Source organism: Phyllostomus hastatus, unplaced genomic scaffold (assembly GCF_019186645.2).
Source record: "Phyllostomus hastatus isolate PE091 unplaced genomic scaffold, TTU_PhHast_1.1 phas_scaffold_182, whole genome shotgun sequence".
In the NCBI taxonomy this organism is placed as follows: domain Eukaryota; kingdom Metazoa; phylum Chordata; class Mammalia; order Chiroptera; family Phyllostomidae; genus Phyllostomus; species Phyllostomus hastatus.
The window spans coordinates 20,193,212-20,214,196 of NW_025334013.1; the positions used below are offsets into that span (position 1 = coordinate 20,193,212).

Genomic DNA, 20,985 nt, shown 5'->3' on the forward strand with positions numbered 1-20,985 from the left:
GAAACAGACTTGCAGAGAATAGACTGACAACTGTCAGAGGGGAGGGGTCATGTGGGCCTGGGTGAAGAGGTGAAAGGATTAAGCAAAGAAAAAAAACTCATAGACTCAGACAAGAGGTGATTGATTACCAGAGGGAAAGGGGACTGGGAGGAGGTAGAAGAGGGCAAAGGGGGGATAAATGGTGATGGAAGGAGACTTGACTTGGGGTGGGGAACACACAATACAATATCCAGGTGATGTATCACAGAATTGTACACCTGAAACCTGTAAAGAGGGTGTTCGTGGAAAACCTTGAAGTTGACTTTGAACTATGAGACATCCGTGAGAGATGTCGAGTAGGCACTGGATAATGGGTCTGGGGTCAAGAACAGAGTCCGAGCAGATGGAGCAAAAGTGGAGGAGCTAACAAGGAACCAGAAACTCAAACTGAGGTGTGGATGCTTAACTAGGCAAAAACTCGAGTGTGGTATCCTGGGAGGCAAAAATCTGCATTAGTTTTCTACTGCCGGTGCAGTAAGTTAACACAACTCTGTTGTTAGTGGCTGAAAACAAGACTTATTATCCGAGTCCCACATGGGACGAAAATCAAAGTGTTGGCAGGCTGAATTCCTTTTTGGAGGCTCTGGGAGAGAATGTTTCCTTTATTTTTCCAGGTTCTAGAGGCCCCCTTCTCCTGTCTTCCAAAGTCAGCAACACGGCATCTATCAACCAGTCTTCCCCAGTCACATCTCCTGACCTCAGGCAGGCAAGATGCTCTTCTTTTAAGGACCCATGCAATTAGATCAGGCCCGCCCACACAACCCAGGATAATCTCTCCACCTCAAGATCTGCAGCATGGTGATGGTCGCAAAGTCCCTTTTGCCATGTAAGAGACACACGTATTTACAGGTTCCAGGGATTAGAAATGTGAACATTTTTGTAACTAGAGGAGACACAGTATATAAGCACAGATGTAGATAGGTAAATAGATGTGATAGTAGGAGCCTCATGGAAATTTTGTTTAAAAGAAAAAAGGTCATAAACAGAGTGAGGATGGGAAAAGTGTTCAAATGTAGTGCTTTCAAGGAGAGTGAATGAGTATATGGAATAGAGAAACGTAGTTGGATTGTCAAGCGGTGCAAAGGTCTACTTTAAACAGAGGCCACCACTTCAGGGGCAGAGCCATCAGGTTCAGTTGCTCAAGTGCCTAAGAGCAGAGAAGGTGACATATTGAACTCAACCAAATGGAGTTGAGCCAGGCAAGTCCATACAATGAAGCAAGAGATGGGGAGAGGCAATTTCACTGCGTAGCCACGAGTGACTAACCATGGGACACTGAACCGAAGCTGGATGATGGACATGAAGTGAAAAATTAAAGACAAGTGAGCGGATCAATGAATTATGTCACATAGTACTGGAATCACTCTCTGCTCATGTCCACATAGGCAACTCTTCTTCTAGACTGAGGTCCTCCAAAGTGGGATCAGGGTCTTATCTTTTCATTCTTGTTACTTGAGCACGTTAAGTTTGTTATCTGAATGGGTGGCTGAAATGCTTACCCATGGTTTAAAGGAAATTCCCCACCTCCACTCCTATGATACATAGAGTTCCTCCTTCCACAGTTCATGTAAAAACTTGCAATGCTTCGTCAAGACCTATGGTGTAAACAAGTCCTTTGGAATGAGACAAGATGCTGAATTCCTGCAGTGTTGTGCCCAAGAACTGAACTAGAAAATGCAGCAAATGTACCCCAGTAAGTTTGCCCTTCCTGAACACACCTGGATGGCATGAAACCTACAAACTTCCCAACCTCTAATTATTTCACCTCCTTGCAGTAATTAGTAGGACCCAAATCAGGCCTTGAGAATACCAAGTTTTCTAAGGAGACAAATGAAACCCAGCATGGGGTAAAGAACACACACACACACAAAGAGCATGTAAAATATGTTTATTGTTCTTTAAAAGGGTTCAGGGTTTGGTTTCCAATCAGGCTGCACATCTTTCATCAGTCTGACATCTCCCCCCATGTCAAACTGGCTTCAGCTAGCAATACTTCATTAAATCCAAAAGATAAAAAAAAACCTTAATTTTGAGGAAGAAAATCCAGTTCTGAGAACAATTAACATTAGTCTGCAATTTAAAACAAAATGAGGGCTAATGTTTCATGTTGCTTTATACACCCTTCTCCTCACACAGAACCAGGAATGTAATTTTCCTAACTCAGGCAGGCACTGATACTGGTGGACACTGCACACACACGCACACACACAACTGTTTCTCTCTCTCTCTCTGTCTCTCCCTCCCCGCAGACAACAAAAATCAGAGCATGTCAAAGGAAAAAGGTTTGTTATGGTATTGATCAAAACCCTTGGAGTCAACAGACAATCTATCTGAGCTTTGAGAATATTCTGTTTTGATCTTGAGCCTATATGTTCTAAAATACAGGATTTTGGATAGTACCATCATTTTCCACTTTAAAACCCTAGAAACAATTTCAAAAAGCATTATTTTGTTTTGTTTTCTGGGATGGGGGAGGAGAGCATCTACAGATTTTTCATTTAGTTTAAGAGCAAAACAACCCTGGCATCAGAGATAGGCAGTTCACATAGCCAGCCAATGTCTGAGGTATCGTCACGACAAGGCCCCAGTCCATTCCTACTGGTCTAGCTGATTCTAACAAAATGGGAAGTTTATGGCTCTGCATATCAAATTCCAGCAAGACAAGATGACCCTAAGCCTTTATTCCAATCCTTAGAAGCAGAGCACTAGGAAGTGTGTAATATTTAAATGAAGAGTGCAGAAGCCCCTTAAGGTGTCTTTCAACTTGCTTTGTTGATACAGCCTGGTCAAAACTGCCTTCTACAAAATAGCAAAAAAACAGTTTTTCTAGATCAGCACATTGAACCCAACAAAGAATCAGCAAAAATGACACTACACCAAATACCACTAGCAACATAGTCCTTTTGCTACTGGTTGCGCTGCTCTATGTCTCTCTCCTACCCTGTTAGGCCTGTGGACACGTACTCACTAGGCATTGTTGGTTTTATCTCATAAAGAACCTAGTAAGAAAATAACAAGGCAATCAGTGGTTAAACTGAACTGTACATATGGGGGCAGTTTGGAAAATACCCATGCAGGCATTTCTCAAGTCCAAGACATTATATCTTTGCTGCTACTCCTCTGACTGTTCCTGAAAATTCAGAGTACAAATAAATCCTAAAATAAAAATTTCCAACTACCAGCATTCTCTGACATCATTAGACAGAAAATCAGCGAGTACTGCTACACACAGCCCACAACTCTACAAGGTGTAGAATGTGTGCTAACTCTCTCCCTGGACACATCTTTAGTGATGGACTGGAGTACTCCCCTTCAGAAAACAAACTTTCTGGGATACCCACTTAGCTTCATTGGTTGGAAAAGCGAAGAATTGACTTACAGCTAAGCTCTTTAAGAGACTCCTCCTGAAATGCCATTTCCCCACTAACTTACCAAAACAAAACCACAAACAAAAGGCTCTTGGCTACTTTGCCTAATGTTGTATAGAGTTTTCAAGAAAAGAAACTAACATGAACACCCCATCATCAGTAAAGACTAAAAACCACCTGGATCATATAATAGATATGCCACTGCTTTTTTTTTTTTTGGTGTTTTTTTTTTTTTTTTCTAAAAGTGCCCAGGTGGGCTTAAGGCTGCCAGACTGCACGCACATCTACAGCAACAAGGGCTTCTCCTATTCCATCTACAGCTTGTATCGGGGAAAAGGAGAGGAATAAGGAAAGGAGAGAAGAGAGGAATATTGTAGCCCCCACCCCCTACCCTCAAATCAAGAAAAAAGAAAGAAATCACACAACATGGAGATCTATGTGCCAAGCATAATGGAAGAGTGAGCTCCCCAAACAGATGACTCTGCACAGGCTACTTACTGTCCTGCTGGTTTCCCTTAGAGGCCTATTTTGAAAAAGTTAAAAAAGACAAGAGATTTTGAAATAATTCAGTCCTGGCAGAAATTCAAACTTCAATACTAAGAGCAAAATCATTCTCCACTGAATTAATCCCTTTTTTCTTTCTCTTTTTCTTTTCTTAAACATTTTTTATTCATGTTAATAGAGGGATTTCTTTTTTGTTTGCTTTTTTCCAATCATTAGAAGAGTGGCTGAGGAGTACTGAATCCATCACTACTTTGATGACACAGTCAAGATTCCAGATTCACATTTCCAGGTACAAAGAGTTCCCTCTAAATGCCACAATCACGTCAGCCTTTGTATTTCTTTCTACTGAACACAGCAATGCCCGTTGGTATCTCTGAAGCGTAATCGCATCTTAGGTCGGTATTTCTCCAGGTAAAGCAGCTGTTTGGAATTGAATGCTCCCCTTCTTTTCCTGCAAAATACAAGAATGGCAAACTTTATCATACAAGAAGAAAGGAGCTACCTAAGTCACTGAAATGCATTATTTATGGCCTTTGGCCTTTCCAATACCACAAAGCTGAAAGTCAACATACTTCCCATACAAAATCACTTAGGTTGAAATAGGCACTTTCTGTGCCTTCTGAGAAGGAACAGACCAGTTTTCTTTGCTGGCTCTTTTTAACCTATTAAACATTTAAGAAAAATCAGAATGATTTATCCAGAGACATCTGACTATACTCTTCCCAATTAGATTAAAAATATTCTTCAGATTAGAATCAGTAGCAAGTATTTAGGATGCATGAGAGAGTATTTATATGAAGCAGCAGGCACAGATGGCATTCCTTAAAATATGTTTCCTTCCTAGAGCTGCTACAATTCATTCCATGCCCTGTCACAAACAGTCTTTTTCTTTTCCTCCTCTTTTTTAAAGAAAAAAGAGAAAGGCTAAGAAAATAACTGCCAAAGAATTCCGAACAGCAAAACAGCATGGCCCATTATTCCAGACTGACACCAAGACCCTGTCTGGGCACCACCATCCGGACTCTGCACCTGAACTTATGAGTCCTTGGTGATACACGGCACCTCTATAGATTCTGGCTTGCCTCTTGATTATAGACAGGGCATTTTGAAAGTACTTTATTTTTTAATTATATTTTATTGATTGTTATTACAGCTGTCCCATTTTTTCCTTCCCTTTATTCCCCTCCGCCCTGCACCCCCTCCCTCCAGCAATCCCCCCTCTTAGTTCATGTCCATGGGTGGTATATATAAGTTCTTTGGCTTCTCCATTTCCCATAGTATTCTTAACCTCCCCCTGTCTATTTTGTGCCTACCAGCTATGCTTGAAAGTACTTTAAACATCCATTAAAAGAGACACAAGATTACTGAGACTCTTCTACCTAGCTATTCACTTTAAAGATTCCTAGATATTCAAGTCATATACTGGACATATTCTACAATGTCCACACTTGCCACCTAAATTAGGAAATCTTTAAATCTGGGAGCTAGGAGTCTTGAGTATCTTTATCACTTTCTCTTTCTGATATCCTCAAACAAACAATATTTTAAGCCGAAGACAACAAATTATTCCAGACTACAAATGAATACTTTTCCACAATTCATTCTTCTTGTATGATCTTGCTCTATGTGTTTCTGAACATAAAACTTCATACTCACTGTCTTATAAACTGAACTGCATCTTCATACTTCATTCCACATTCAATCAAAGCAAGTGCAACCAGCACAGGTGCCCTGCAGAGAGAAACTCATCTGTAAATATCCACGCATCCTTGGAATTAAAGAATTTTTTTAAAACCCAGATTATATACTCTGGCTGATATGGCCCAGTGGATTGAGTGCTGGCCTGTGAACCAAGGGGCTACCAGTTCAGTTCCCCCCATCGGGGCACAGGCCTGGGTTACAGGCCAGGTCCCTGGTGGGGGGGCATGTGAGAGGCAACTACACATTGATATTTCTCTCCCTTTCTCCCTTCCTTCTCCTCTCTCTAAAACAATAAAAAATTTTTAAAAATAAAACCCAGATTACGTTACCAAAATTATCTGATTTCTGTTACAAATCAACTTTAATATCATTTCCATATCAAATACTAAAACTACGCTAATCCTTTTCATAGGCTAGGAGAAAGTATCAGAGAATTGGTAATTAGGAACAGTCTCTATAAGTATGTATATGTATATATTTTTTAATTTTATTATTTTTTAATCTTCACCCAAGGATATGTTTATTGATTTTAGAGATGAAGGGACAGAAAGAGAAAGAGAGAAAGAAACATCAATGTGAGAAAGAAACATCGACTGGCCACCTCCCGCATGTGGCCCAACCAAGGACCAAACCCTCAACCTAAGTATGTCCCCTGACCAGGAATCGAACCCACAATCTTTTGGTGTATAGGATGCCACTCCAACCAATGGAGCCACTGGCCAGGCCTAAGTATATTTTTTTAATGTAACAAAGGAAATGATTATTTTTTTAAGTCCATTACAGGGCACCAACTTTGGACTACCTGAAGTACTTACTAGTTATAAAATTAATCCAAGTCGAATTAAAAATACTACCTTCTCCCCTCAAGATAAGAACTGAAACTCAGAAACTTTACTAAACTTTAAAAAAGAAAAGTAGCAAATAAAAGAGCTAAGCAGAGGTAAGAGCCTGAGTCACTATGGCCTGCGCTAATGTTTTGAGTCAAAGTACAAACACCATAAATTGACATTTAACCTACTGTTGCTGCTGAGTACAGCAACACCAATCCATGCAATGCTCAAGGATAAAGGTTTTTTTAAAAAATCAAAGTTAATTTTTGTTCTCCATACATCTCATTTCAGGAGTTAAAGTTTAGCCACCTGCTCTCCACCTATTAACTTCCCATACAATGCAATCCAAAATTAACCATGTACAGATTTTTAAAATATCATCACCCATTTCAAAAACCTGAACCTTTGGTTACTTGAAATGGGAAGAAAAAGAAAAAAAACATGGAATTAAGACTGTATTTTTAGCTCAAAGATAAGGTCAAAGATATTAAGTCAGTTTCGAAACAACTACTGACCACCGCCCACTAAATCTGGTATGGTGTCAGAATCAGACGACCAGTGGAACACACAAAGTAGCTCTGAGAAATCATATGCCAGCTTTTGTTCTCATTTTCTTTCCTTCTGGCAATTTAATGTTTAGTGTAATAAATGTAAATTTCCACCAAAGTGAAATGTTTGATAATGACTTCACAGACAAAAGGGTAAAAACTTACCTTCCCAATCCCGCAACACAATGCACTGCAACACAGCAACCTGGCTCTTCACGAAATTTGGTTTTTAATAGGTTTAGCCAATCGTCCACTATCTGATTAGGGGGTGGCGCACCATCATCAAATGGCCAATCCTGGAAAGAAAAAAATATTTTACATTAAACTGGTATTTCCTCCACAATTAACATCCTGATACAGAATAGCTCTGTAGTACACAGGGCAGGCCTAATTGAACTAATTATACCATATATACCTATTCTTAATAACATAATTCCGATCACTGCTAAAAGTGATCCAAGACTGAAATTTAAGAGCACCAAATACAGCACCAGCTACACTTCATAGAGGAGTGCCTTCCTCAATGAAGTGTAGCTGATGTCTAATTTTACCTTATGGAAATCTCCTATCAAAGTGATAAGAAATCAGTGTTCCTCAAATATTTTATCTGAATAGATCAGTAAACAGGCATAGGGAAAACTGTATTTATAGCCAAGACAAAGGAAGAGAAGATATAACACTTGTCAATATGATTTAAAAGTTCTCTCTGGCAAAGAAGTATGCCAACTGGTATCTTATTGATCTCTAACAATATTTGTGAGGATTATCCCCCAAACAGTTCTAAGATATGATATCTTTTTAGAGAAAGGCTCTCTGGTAAGAAATCTTCAATAGTTAGCATATCATAACAGAAAAATACTACCACCTTTGTGCTTATATTTTTTAAAAAAGCCAAGTATCTCCTGGCTGGCGTAGCTCAGTGGATTGAGCGTGGGCTGGGAACCAAAGTGTCCCAGGTTCGATTCCCAGCCAGGGTACATTCCTGGGTTGCAGGCCATAACCCCCAGCAACCGCACATTGATGTTTCTCTCTCTCCCTCTCTCTCTCCCCCCCCCCATCCCTTCCCTCCCTAAAAATAAATAAATAAATAAATAAATAAATAAATAAATAAATGCCAAGTAGCAAATATTTTTAAAGCTCTGTCAAAATTACACATATCCCATTTAACAAGCACAGCGCCACATAATAGAGCCCCCTAAGCAAATGGAGGCCTATTTCTCAAATACCCCTTTCTCTTTTTACATTCATCAAATTGGGCTTCTTTTAAATTTTAAATTAAGACAAACCCATGTGCATTCACAACACAGGCAGGTGTTTATCTTCCTTGCTACCTTGCAAGAGGTCCTAAAAAAACAATACAAATTAGCTTTGAAGAAAGGGGAAAGAGAACTTATATTTTACATACCTTATTTTCCATCTAGTTTTCAAGGACAAAAATGTAAAAACACTGGGCATTTTTTTTTAAACAAGACTATTCTGATGAGATTGGATAAGGACACTTTAAAATACTAGTGGGGGGAAAAGAGAAAAGTGGCAGGGCACTAAATTGATTCTGCACTCATTACAGGCACCACTAGAATACTGCACGTAGCCTATTAGCCATGACAGTACATTATGTTTGATTTGTCAACTACACCCCATAATTAAAGGGCTGTCAGTGTTATCATTATAAATGTCACTGTAGTTTAACTGTAAATAGCAGTAAAATGAGTTAAGTACTTTAGTTGAGAGCTTACTTCCTCTACTACTCCCTAAAATGCACCTAGTTAAGAAACAATAATATGAAACATGCTTCACTTACTCATATAAACAGTTTCTATCAAAAAATCATTAAAGTAACAATTTTGAAGCATCTGAACTTCAAACTGACATAGCTGAAACCGCCATTAGTCTTTTTCAATGTGTCTCTGATTTGTAAAAGCACTGGTCAGAGGACTGAAAGATCTAATTCTGGGGACATTCTCTCACAAAGTGTCCCAAATCCTCTTCACCTAGCAAAAGTAAACTAACAATTCATCTTAAAGTCTGTCTGGGAAAAGGAAAGAAATTCCAATCTTAATTTTAAATGTCCTTGTTTTCAAGCTTAAGTTAGCCCTTTAATTTTATCTGATTATAGCTATATAAAACAAAACAAAAGCCTGCATTTTAAGGTCTGGAATAAATCCCAGACCTACCAGCATCTTCTACAAACTAGTTCTTTAGTTCATTTCTATTTTACAAAGTGTTTAACAGTATTACTGATTCACATAGACTATAGTCAATCTGCAGTTCATTTTCCCATCCTGCCATCTGTCCAAACAAACTCTTTCCCATCTATCCACTGGAGAACATACAGCAGGGGATATGTTCCACAGGGGATATGTTCAACGATGCCCAGTGGGTGCCTGAAACTGCAGAACCCTATGTATACTGTTTTTTCCTATACATACAAACCTGTTAAAATTTCGTTTATAAATGAGGCACAGAGATTAACAACAATAACCAATAATAAAATAGAACTATTATAATGTAATAAAAGTTACATAAATGTGATCTCTATCTCCAGTAATTTTTATATTTTTCACTCCTGAATCTGTGTAACCATCTCTTACTTGTTTGTTGTCACTTGTTTCAGGAGATCCTTTGCTGAAGTGATCACACAGGCTTAACAGTTTCTGGTGTGACTTTTGCTGTCAAATGAAATGCATCTTCTGTTCATGTCTTCCCCCCACAAATGTAATGCCTTTTCCATCTGAACTATGCACTTATCGTGAACTATGCAGTTATCGTGGCGGTAACTTTTGTGGTCTGAGGTGCGAGAGCAAAACCAGCACAACTTTCTTTTTCCTTCTCCACAATTTCACAGACAGAAGACTCATTCCTACCGTGATCTTAGCAACCTCAGCACATTTTTTTCTTTCCTTATTAAATCGAGAACTTTCACCTTTTCATGTAAAAGGAAGCATTTTACAGCGTATCTGAATCGCCAGCATCACTACTCTTGCATTTCAGGGCCATTATTAAGTAAATAAGGACGACTTGAATACGAGCACTGCGATCCCGTGACTGTCAGTCGGACAACTGTCAGTCTGACAACAGAGGCGGTGGCGGCTGCTCAGTGACTAATGGGCGGGGAGCTTCCAGCGCGGATGCACTGGAAGAAGGGGCGATTCACATCCTGGGCGGGACAAGGCAATATTTCATCACACAACTCAGAACGGCACACAATTTAAAATTTATGAATTGTTTATTTCTGGAATTCTTCTATTTAATAATTTAAGACCATGGTTGACCCCTGCAAGGTAACTGAAACTGCGGAAGGCAAAACTGCAGATAAGGGGGGACCACTGTATTCAGCCTAGTTTCAGAAGTTAACATTTTGTTTTGTTTTTTTAAACACAGGGCTATACCAGAAGTTAATTTAAAAAAAAAACCACAGGGCTATATTTTACACATGTTTACACTTATCCCCAATGATTTCCAGCCAGGAGAACGTAAAGTCATTTAGAAATGAGAATGCGAGCAAATTGCTACCATACTATTCAAATATATTTGAGGACACAGAATGTTTTGAAAACATAATGCTTGGCTACTTAGTTTTTCTGTTTTCACCAAAATGAAGGTGAGGAAACTCTATGAATCACATAGGAGATGACTGCCTTGCTGACATGTTGAACATTTATTTTCCTTTCATGAACAGCCCTCACAACTACTGGCCAATGCAATAAAGACTACAGAACTACCTTTCAATAAAAAGTAGGAATTTTTCACTGTACAATTATCTTCTTTATTATTTTCTTCCTCACCAACCACTTTAAAAAATCCCCAGGTCTCAACCTACTTAACTGCCTTCCCACAATCAAATCAAATAGTTCTAAAACACTGAAGACTACAGTCATTTCATTACATGCTCCCGCAATTTAGACAACTATTTAGGGAAGAAGGTATAAAATTTTACCCAATCTAAGGCTCCTATTTTCTATAATAAAATAGCATACACAGAGGCTAGGGAGGATTTTAATTTAAAACAATTCCACTTTTTCTTCAAACTGAACTATGAAAGAAATCAAATCACACAAAAGTTTCTTAGAAACCTAGAAAAGTATCAGAAACTATGCTGATAACTCTGGAGCAAGATGCCTTCTCCCCTCCCTTAGCTTCTTCTACCACCTTTTTGTGCCCTACAACAGGGGTAACCAACCCATGGGCCATGGCCCAGGATGGCTATAAATGCAGTCCAACACAAAATCATAAATTTACTTAAAACATTATGAGATACTTTTGTTTTCATTAGTGTTTGTATATTTAATGTGTGGCCCAAGACAACTTTTCTTCTTCTAGTGTGGCCCAGAGATGCCAAACTATTAAGTAACTAATTTGTACTTGCAAAGTGAGGAAGAATATTTCCATGTGACTTAAGAATGTCTGATGAAAATTACTTTCAGTTAGATTCAAACCAGTAGCCTAGAAACAAAAGCCAACTGTTGCATTAATTTCCTAGAATAAACAAAATGCAAATTTCCATTTTCTTAAAATAAGTATTCCCTAAATTTTACTTTTTATGTATTAAAAACACCCTCCCGGCAAGTGTAGACTTTAACAACACAAATGAACAAAACTGCCAACTACCAAAAATTTAAAGGTTGCTATGAACATTGTATTCTCCTAATACAAGCTCAAAAAGCAAAACTACTGAGTGCCAAGTTTTATACATATCTATGTCTGAAAGGTACAACTTATTTGTAGTGAAAAATTAAAACACTACACACTCACTAGAACGTGGATTCCTTCTTTTTCAACTGGAGCTTTATCATATGTAGCATCACAAACTCGAACCAAAGTTGTCACTCCATACTTCTTAAGTTCCTTTAAAGGAATATAATGTAAGAGAATTTGCTTTTAGAATCTGCAAGCAAAGCTTTAAAAATATTCTATGATTTATACAAACTGAAACAACAAAACATCATTTTTCAACAAAAATCAAAATCACTCTCAAGATGGCAACATACATTATGCAATAGATACCCTCGCACTCTTTGTAGAAGCAACAATAAGACTTCACCTTTATAAAGAGCAATTTAGTAGCATAACACAAATCTTTTAAAGAACACATATACTTGACCAAGCAATTCCACTTCTGGGATTTGTTACTAACAAAATAATTAGAGATATGCACAAAGATTTGGATGCCAGCATGTTTAGCACGGCTTGGAATGGTAAAAACCTGGAAACAGTATTAATGATGCAAAACATGGGAATGATTAAAAAAGTATGGGCCATCCATACAAAATACTATGACATCTATAAAAATAATACTAAGGAGAGTGGGGGAAGACTTTTTTTGAATATATAGTGTGTTCCTATCTATATGTATACTTATAAATATATCCATACATGCAGAGAAAAAAATATCTAAAAGCTAAGTATTAACAGTTAAGTATTTTTAAAGTATCTTTTGCTTATCTATAGCTTTTTTATGAAGTAAATACTTAATGCTTTTTATTAAAGAAACAAAAGTTACTTTGAAATTAAGATTTAAAAGCAGTTTCATATTACAAAGCCAATTAACACACAAATTATAGCCAGAAGCCTTGTTCCTTTAAAAACTTTCCCACAGTAATGCCTAACCTAATCCAGGGGCTACCTATCTTCAAGGGACCACCAGTATCTTTTTTATAGCTGCAGGAGGACAATAACTTCTGCCACTTTTGGATTCTATGGCCGAGGAATTGTGTGAAACTAAAAATAGTATCACATAACGAAGCCAGGGTGACTGGACAACCTAAGGGCACACAAGCCCAGAGCCAACTCATACACTGTGCACACCACGTTTAGAAGCTCGAGGACTTATTAAGTATAAACAAGCAGGAACAGTGACATCCTACAAAAAACATCCGCCATTTGGTTATCTCAAAAGTAAAGTTATTTTAATTGCTAAAGTTTATAAGTTAAAATTAAGACAGAAAGGTCTTCTTATAAAATACATTCAGGAAAGTTGTTAAGTATTATAATGAGTCAGGAATTTTAAGAAGTTTCAAAATACAAATAAAATCCCACTGAAATGAACTTCATAGTAGCCGTTTATTGAAAGGTTATGGTAGAATTTTTATGGTGAATATTTGTGGCCTTAAGCAAGTCAAAACCTCTTTTGAACTCAGTTTTGCCAGCTGAAAAATGAGAGGGATGGATTTAGAATCCCTAGGGGTTCAACCAGTTAAGTCTACTCTGTATCAGTAGAGATCTACATCAATAGAGATCACATTCAGACTGAATAACCAGGGACTGATAAAAAGCTTACATTCAAATGTTTGTTGAATAAAGTACAAAACGTTCCTCTACTACTACTACCAATAGGAAAAATGAAGGATCTGACAAAAATGCTATGATACTCTTCCATCCCCTGAATTTCTGAACCCTTGTGATGGCTACTATTGTAGTTCCGGGGTAGCTTTTCATCAAAGGTGGTTAGGATACTTGAGGTAGACATGGGCGTTAGTGTCAGAGACAGTTCTACCACATACTGTGTACTTTCACTGAATTACTGAAACACTCTGAATTTCAGTTTCTTCATCTACAGAGGGAGATAATAATGGTACCTGCATCTCACAGGGTTATTGTGAGGAGTAAATGATATGCTGCCTAAAATTGCTGATTGTAATGCTGGGTACAAAGTGTTCAATAAATGGTAATTATTTTTATTATTGAAAGTATGATAAAAGAACTGCTTCTAATGTAGGAAGAAGAAAAAACATAGTAACAGATCATCTCTAAGGTCTTCCCAAATTCCATAAATGTTCCTTTAAAAATGTTATAATTAATCCAATCCATTTCAAAAGATTGGTAGAATGACCCCCCATCAATCACAGAAATAAATGGCTTTGTGATAGGAGACTTCTTTATAATGATGTTAATTTTTAATAGGGCTTTATCTATTAAGAATTTACCAATCCAGAAAGTACACCATGCTACGGTCTTACCTCTGTGAACTTGTTGAGGGTAGCATTGGTAGGGTTGTGAGTTATCAGAAAACGCATGTTCTCATAGGAGATCTCCACAGGGGCTGGACGGTTCATTATGGCAAATAAAAAGTGTGAGCGTGCGTGTGTGAGTGTGATGGGGGAAATGAAAAAAATCAATAAATCTTGAAATGTTTCACAGCAGAAAACATTAAAAAGACCACTAAAATGCCTATTATCAATCAGTGTTTTTTCTATTCAACTTGTTTGTTGTTTGAGAAGCTTCTCTCTTCAAGATAAGCAAAAGTATTTAGAATCCACTTGAATCCAAATTCAACTTCGGCCTCAATGTCTGCAGATGGATACCTTCGGACTCCAAAAAAATCCAACTACATACAAAACTTAAGTAGCCTTTACTACATTTAGGCACTAGTGAGACAAGTTAAAAGTGTAGGTCACTTCCCACTTTTGTTTACTTGATGCTTAATTTTACTGGAGTCATTAAAAGAAATATGCTTGCAATTAAAAAAAGCCAACTATTTCTGAGGCCAGTCTTGGTGTCCAGAGTCTTCAAGGCAATGTTAATTATGGCACATAGAACCCCCAAGCTCACTTGTCAGCAAAAACGCTGTGCTGAGCCTGGCAGAAGTCTGCCCTCACACTCAGAATCGCCATAAATGTGCAACGTATATTCCAACAAAAAACCTGGAAGAGAAAAACATAAACAAAATGAACTGGAGGTTGACAGCATCATAAACACAATGCTCAAAGTCAAGGACACATTCTTTATGAGCCCAAAGACATCTGAAATGTCACCATTCTAAATGATTGGCATCTATCAAGAATAGGGTAGAAGTGTATAGCAGAAGTTTTAAAAGCCTGAGATACAAAAGTTAAATATGTCTTTCTTTTTCAAACCAGGATCCAATAATCAAAGTTTCTGTGCTAACAAGATTATATTTAACTCAAGTCATTTTTAACTGATAAATGATCCTTAAAGAAATCTCTTCGTGGACTCTTCATAAAGTTTATAATAATCCTTTTCTGCTTTGATGGTTAAGCCTTTTACATATACTCTTTGCTTAAAGTAAGATTTATCTATAAATGGATGGACAATATTTACCAAAATTCTACTTAGAGGATTTAATTCTTTTTTTTTAAGAATTTTATTTATTTATTTTTAGAGAGAGAGAAGGAAAGGAGAGAGGGAGAGAAACATCAATGTGTTTGCCTCTTGCATCCCCCCTACTGGGGACCTGGATGGCAACCCAGGTATGTGCCCTGGCTGGGAATCGAACCAGCAACCTTTTGGTTTCACCGGCCAGCACTCAATCCATTGAGCCACACCAGCCAGGGATAGAGATTTAATTCTTTCTATCCGAAGTATATGCATTGGCCCCCAATTAGGATACTAGCCCATAAAGCACTTCTTTCAAAAAACTGCCTTTTCCTCGCAACTCTGAGTAGTTGTTACTACCTATGAGGAATGAGGAAAGAGGATCAGAAAAGTGAAGTGACTTGTCTAAGGTGAATGAACTAATTGAGTCCAAATTCTAACCCAAGTCTTCTGCTAGTTCCATATTTTTTCCAATGTACCACGTCAGCTGACTCAACCAATGTAGGAATCCCATCCTCTCATCTTCTAGTCCAGTTTACCTTTTCTACTACTTCTCACATCAGCAGCTCAGAAGTACAAAAGCATTTAAAGGTCAATGACTCATACAGCACTCTCCTGCCCAAATATTAATCCCTACCAAAACAAGGCAAGAAAGAGAAGTGGTAAAATTTTAACATCTTAAGCCTGCTTTGAAACACAGTAATCTTGATAGCTGGCTCAGTCAGACTGTCAACATAACCATGATTTCCTCTGGAAACAGGGACAAAGTCAAGTTCTTTCACTTGCCTCTTTCTTAAGCTTCCAATGAATGCTTATTTAGAAGTCCCTAAAAAAGGTAATTGTGATCGAACAGAAAAAGACATGAAAGATAATGACTATATAATAGTTTGCAGAAAAAAGTGAAATATAGATTAAAAAGAACCTGGGCTTACAAACTTTTAAGCCTACTCATCTATCCTCAAGTCTTCTTTTTACAGATATTCTTATGGCATTTTATTTTGTAAGTTACATACTTGTGACATTATCACCATGGACACAAACACAAAACTAAACACATTCCTAGAATATGAAAGATAAAAATTAAAAATGGCATTCTAAGAACTTCAGTACCTCAGCAAAATGAGTTACCCACTACAGTAAAAATGAAAACTTCTATACTCAACTAAGAAAAATAAAAATACACACACCATCACTCTTCCTACCTCATAACTCTAACTGTACCTCCAAAACACAGCCACCTTCGATTGCACATTTCACAGAGTACTCCGTGAATAATCAAGGAATTGTAGAGCTAGAAAAAACTTACAAATCAAACTACTCTGACCTTTAAAAAGAAAAAAGATGATGTTTGGGATCCAGAAAGGTTAAAATGACTTAACTAAGACCACACTACTACTTAGTAGCAAATCAAGCACAAGAGCCCAGGTCTCCTAACTCCCTATTGATTTCTCCTTCAATTTTCACTAGTGGAGGTATCCACATACTTAAGTCATAATCTTTTTCATGTAAGTGTAACTTTTCAAATATTTACTTGGATATTCATCTGCAACTCTGTGACCTTATAATAAGGGGAGAAAAGATAAATAAGGTAACTACTCAAAGAACAATGGTTTGCATACAGTGCAGAGCAAAACACAAGGAAATTCTAGCCTGCTTGAATCCCTTTGGTTTAATGATGTTATCGCAGATAATTTTTGTGTCAGCTGAGTAAAGGTACTGAAAGACCTACATTGTAGTGACGGCCAGGTTTTAAAAGTTACAGTTCTAGCATTAAGTTTTCTACCTAGTCTCCAGTGTTTGCCTGCTCAGCAAACAGAGCAATCTTTAGCCCATCTTATTCTTCCAAATCATTTTGGAAGGACCACTTCCAGGGATAAGGACAATTCATTATTAACTTTTCGATTCTTTTTTTTAATCCTCACCCAAGGATATGTTTATTGGGGGGGTGTGTGTGTGTGTGTGTGTGAGAGAGAGAGAGAGAGAGAGAGAGAGAGAGAGAGAGAAACATCGATGTGAGATACTAAATTGGTTGCCTCCTGTAAATGCCCCCAAGGGGGTCACAAGGGATAGAACCTGAAACCTTTTGGTACAGGGGACAATGCTCCAACCAACTGAGCCACTCGGCCAGGGCTTCAATTTTCAATTTGAAACACCATATTGAGATCCCCAGCAAAAGAATTTCTTCCAAATGAAACAGTATGTTCTATCAATGTTAACAGATCCATGATAAAAGCAAGCTTCTGCTCCTTCCCCCTCCCCCAAGGGTTCAACTACACATCAACAGTTAAATGTTCTTGCACCTGTCAATTCAGATAACTAATGTTCATTCCTGTGAAACCCATAAGAATGCAAAGCAAACCGTCTGTAAAAGAATCATAAACAACGTATCACAGCTGGAAAGTACAAGAGTTACAAAGCCCTATATTTTAGCATAAACTCAGCACCTGTACCCCTTACAGAAAAACCTTCTTCTAAAGTTCTCTCTCTAGCATTAGTTCTGCTTTATCTATTTAAGTAAAAATTGATTCTTGCCTTAATTTACCAGGTGTTGGAAGAGGCTTTTTGGTATGTTTTATTTACCTGACATGTAATAGCTACCAGATTCAAAGATCCATCCAAATATTCACTCCACCCTTAACTATTTTCTTTTTAATCCTCACTCAAGGACATGCTTACTGATTTCAGAGAAAGAAGAAGGTGGGGGGAGAGAGAGAAACATCAATCAGTTGCCTCTTGTACTTGTCTGGACTGGGGACTAAACCCACCACAACCTAGCCACGTGCCCTGATGGGGAATCAAATTGCAACCTTTTTTGTTTTACAGGATGACTCTCCAACCAACTGAGCCACACTGGCAGGGCTACCCTTTACTTTTATCTTTATGGAACCTAACTTTTAAGTGTTGAATTTAGCCCTGGCTGGTGTGGCTCAGTGGACTGAGTACTGGCCTGCAAACCAGAAGGTCACCAGTTTGATCCCCAGTCAGGGCACATGCTTGGGCTGTGGGCCAAGTCCCCAGTTGGGGGGCATGTGAGAGGCAACCAATCAATGTATCTCTCACACATTGATGTTTCTCTCCCTTTCTTTCTCCCTCCCTTCCCCTCTCTCTAAAAGTAAATAAATGAAATATTTAAGCCCTGGCTGGTGTGGCTCAGTGGACTGAGCCCACCTGTAAACCGAAAGATTGTCAGTGTGATTCCCAGTCAGGGGACATGCCTGGGTTACAGACTAAGGGGCAAACGAGAGGCAACCACACATTGATGTTGCTCTCCCTCTCTTGCTCCCTCCGTTTCCCTCTCTCTAAAAATAAATAAAACCTTCAAAAGCTTTTAAAAAATAAAATAAGATGTTGAATTTGGGACATTTTCAATTTTAACAAAAGAATGTAACTTCACTGGAGGATTAGACAGGATGGTCTATAACAGAAAAATCACTTTAAATTGAGGAAAAGGAAGAATGGAAGGGAAAAACGAATGAAGAAATGGGCTGAAAGAATGGCAAGTAAGCAGAGGCCTACCAAGCTAAGATAAGACAGAGTCAATAACACAACAGAATACTTAAAACTTTGAAGACTATGGTAGAGTTTAAATGTCTAGTGTCAATATTCTATGGCTAACATCAGTCTAGATGAGAATCAAAAACCAAAATGCATGAAATAACACAATATCCATCATTTAATCATGGCACATTCTTAAAATGGAAAACTATACAGAGGTTAAAAAGAATAAAACAGATTTATAAGAACTGTTATGTAAAGATGGCTAAGAGACACTAATAAGTGAAAGGAGCAAGGCATGTAACAGTATATACAGAAACACTTGTGAGTACCATAGAGCTTCCATACCCATAAACTATCCTGAAAATTAAGAAGTAACAGCAGTTTCCGGGGGGTTGCCTGGGAACTCAAGGCCAGGAGCATGATTTACTTTGCCTTCTGAACTGTCTTAATTTTTTTTTCATGTACATAATATGTTAGCTTAATTTCTGTTTAATTCTAGGGTGATACAGATTTACAATTTAATTACTTTCTTAATAGTGCTATAACCATGGGATAGCAAAGAGCCTCAAGAGGGCTAGCCCCTCTGTCCGGGAAGACAGTGTTCTTTGTTAAAGAGACTAAACTACTGAGTAAAAACTCAGGTACTACTTTGGCAGTTGTAAATCTAAGTCTAAATACAAATATAGGGGATTTAAAGGCTGAAGGAACTTACAAAATCAGTCCCATTTAGTGTAACCCAAACTTACTGGGCATCCTTTTTAAAATCCTGTCAATCTACTCACATCAAGCTTTCCACTGAGAAAACACCTCTTTCTATTTCCAAATTAAAGCAAATGATACAGTAAACCCTCCAATTTGATAGGTTATGACAGTATTCACCAAATTAAAACAGCATATTATACTATAAATGCAGAATAAAATATTCTAGATCTAAGAAAATAAAAATCTAAAAGCAAAGGTCTTACAAGTAAGCATATTTGCTGTTACTTTTCTTAACCAGAAATTCTACAGGAAGTCATGCAAATTTGAGTTAGCTTGGTTTCTACAAACAGGCAACATGAAAGCATAATACTGTATATAAGACTAAAATCTTATAATAATTTTTCCTAAAACAAATTTATTTCACTTCAATGAAGATACGTGCACTTCCCTTAAAGTATGAATGATCTGTCAACAGTTAAAAAACAATTATTCTCTGAAGTTAGTTTTGCCTTGCAATTTGGCTGGTTAAGAATTTACTAATTCAAACATTTACTAGACATATACTATGTATCACATACTCCTACAGTTGCAGCAACAGCAGTAAAAACAAAAAGAAAAACTCCTGTCAGGATGCATCTTATACTTTAGTAGGCAGAGAAAGACAAATAAAATATGCCACTGCTATGGAGGAAAATGCAAAGCAAGAGAATCTGCAGTGCCTCCAATTCTAAATAAGGCTATCAGGAAAGGCCTCACTGAAAAAAGTGACATTTTATCCAAGACCTGGAGGTGTGAGCCAAATAGATATTTGAGGGAGCATTCTAGGCAGAGGGATTAGCTGTTGCAAAGGTTATGAGGTGGGGCCAAGCTTGAAGTGTTCTAGGAACCTCAAGGGCGGCCTGTGCTACCAGTGCAGAGAAGGCAAGGGAATAAATAGGGTCAGAGAAATAAGTGAGTGCCTATAGGCCAATATCTGGCTTTTATTTTAAGAAAAATGAAATTTCAAGCAAAACTGACAATTTATGCTTAAAAGGCCCACTCTAGCTGCGATGTGGAGACATTATATGAGTAGTAACGGTGGAAGCGGACAGATCCTGTTGCTATAATCCAGGAAAGAAACAAGGATGGCTTGAACCAGGGTAACAGAAATACAGAACATAAGAAGGGATCAGTTTTAAAATATAATTTGAGGTGGAATCCAAAAAGATTTGTCCACAGCCTGGATATGGGATCTGAAAAAAAGAAATGTCGAGGCTCTCAATAACTCTAAGAACTTGTAAAAGCCTCACTTAACATTCAGGAACTATTCAGACAACAGAGCATAAAATCTTCACAGTTGGAAGCCCACCATACTTGCAACCAAGGGAGCCGCAAGCAGCAGCAGCTCTCCTGGGCTAACCCCCTGAACCTGTCTCCAAGGCCCTCTTTCTCTGACTTCCACGAGCCAAAGCAGCCCAGCCTAGGCTCTCCTGTTGCTTCTTCTATCTTAAGCCATTCATTGTTTCACTGTCCCCAGCTTTAATAAACATCCCATATGAGTGTGAAAAAAAATCTTCACCACCATCAAGGAAGTAGAGAAACTCCTCTGTGAAGCACTACTTTATCTACTGCGTTTTGACCGTTGTGGGGGAGCACCTTAAGATTAGTAAATGAAAGAGAACCCAACTTTGCTCATTAAACACTCAACTTCTGGTTAACTGGACTCAAACTGAAATTTTACTCATCTTTCATAACCTACTCCCA

The 20,985-nt window shown here is 37.9% G+C and overlaps 1 protein-coding gene across 2 annotated transcripts in view; it reads right to left on the reverse strand.

Moving 5' to 3' along the window:
- Positions 1–1,912: 1,912 nt before the first annotated feature.
- Positions 1,913–20,985, reverse strand: part of PTP4A2 (protein tyrosine phosphatase 4A2) — a 28,940-nt gene continuing 9,867 nt past the window's right edge. For both annotated transcript variants that reach the window (XM_045858963.1, XM_045858964.1), the window contains 5 exons: positions 13,947–14,630; positions 11,743–11,835; positions 7,156–7,286; positions 5,568–5,642; positions 1,913–4,362 (listed from right to left, as the gene is read on the reverse strand). In XM_045858963.1, coding sequence (XP_045714919.1) covers positions 4,254–4,362; positions 5,568–5,642; positions 7,156–7,286; positions 11,743–11,835; positions 13,947–14,042 — 504 coding nt within the window. In that variant the 5' untranslated portion in view covers positions 14,043–14,630 and the 3' untranslated portion in view covers positions 1,913–4,253. The remainder of the gene's footprint in view (positions 4,363–5,567; positions 5,643–7,155; positions 7,287–11,742; positions 11,836–13,946; positions 14,631–20,985) is intronic.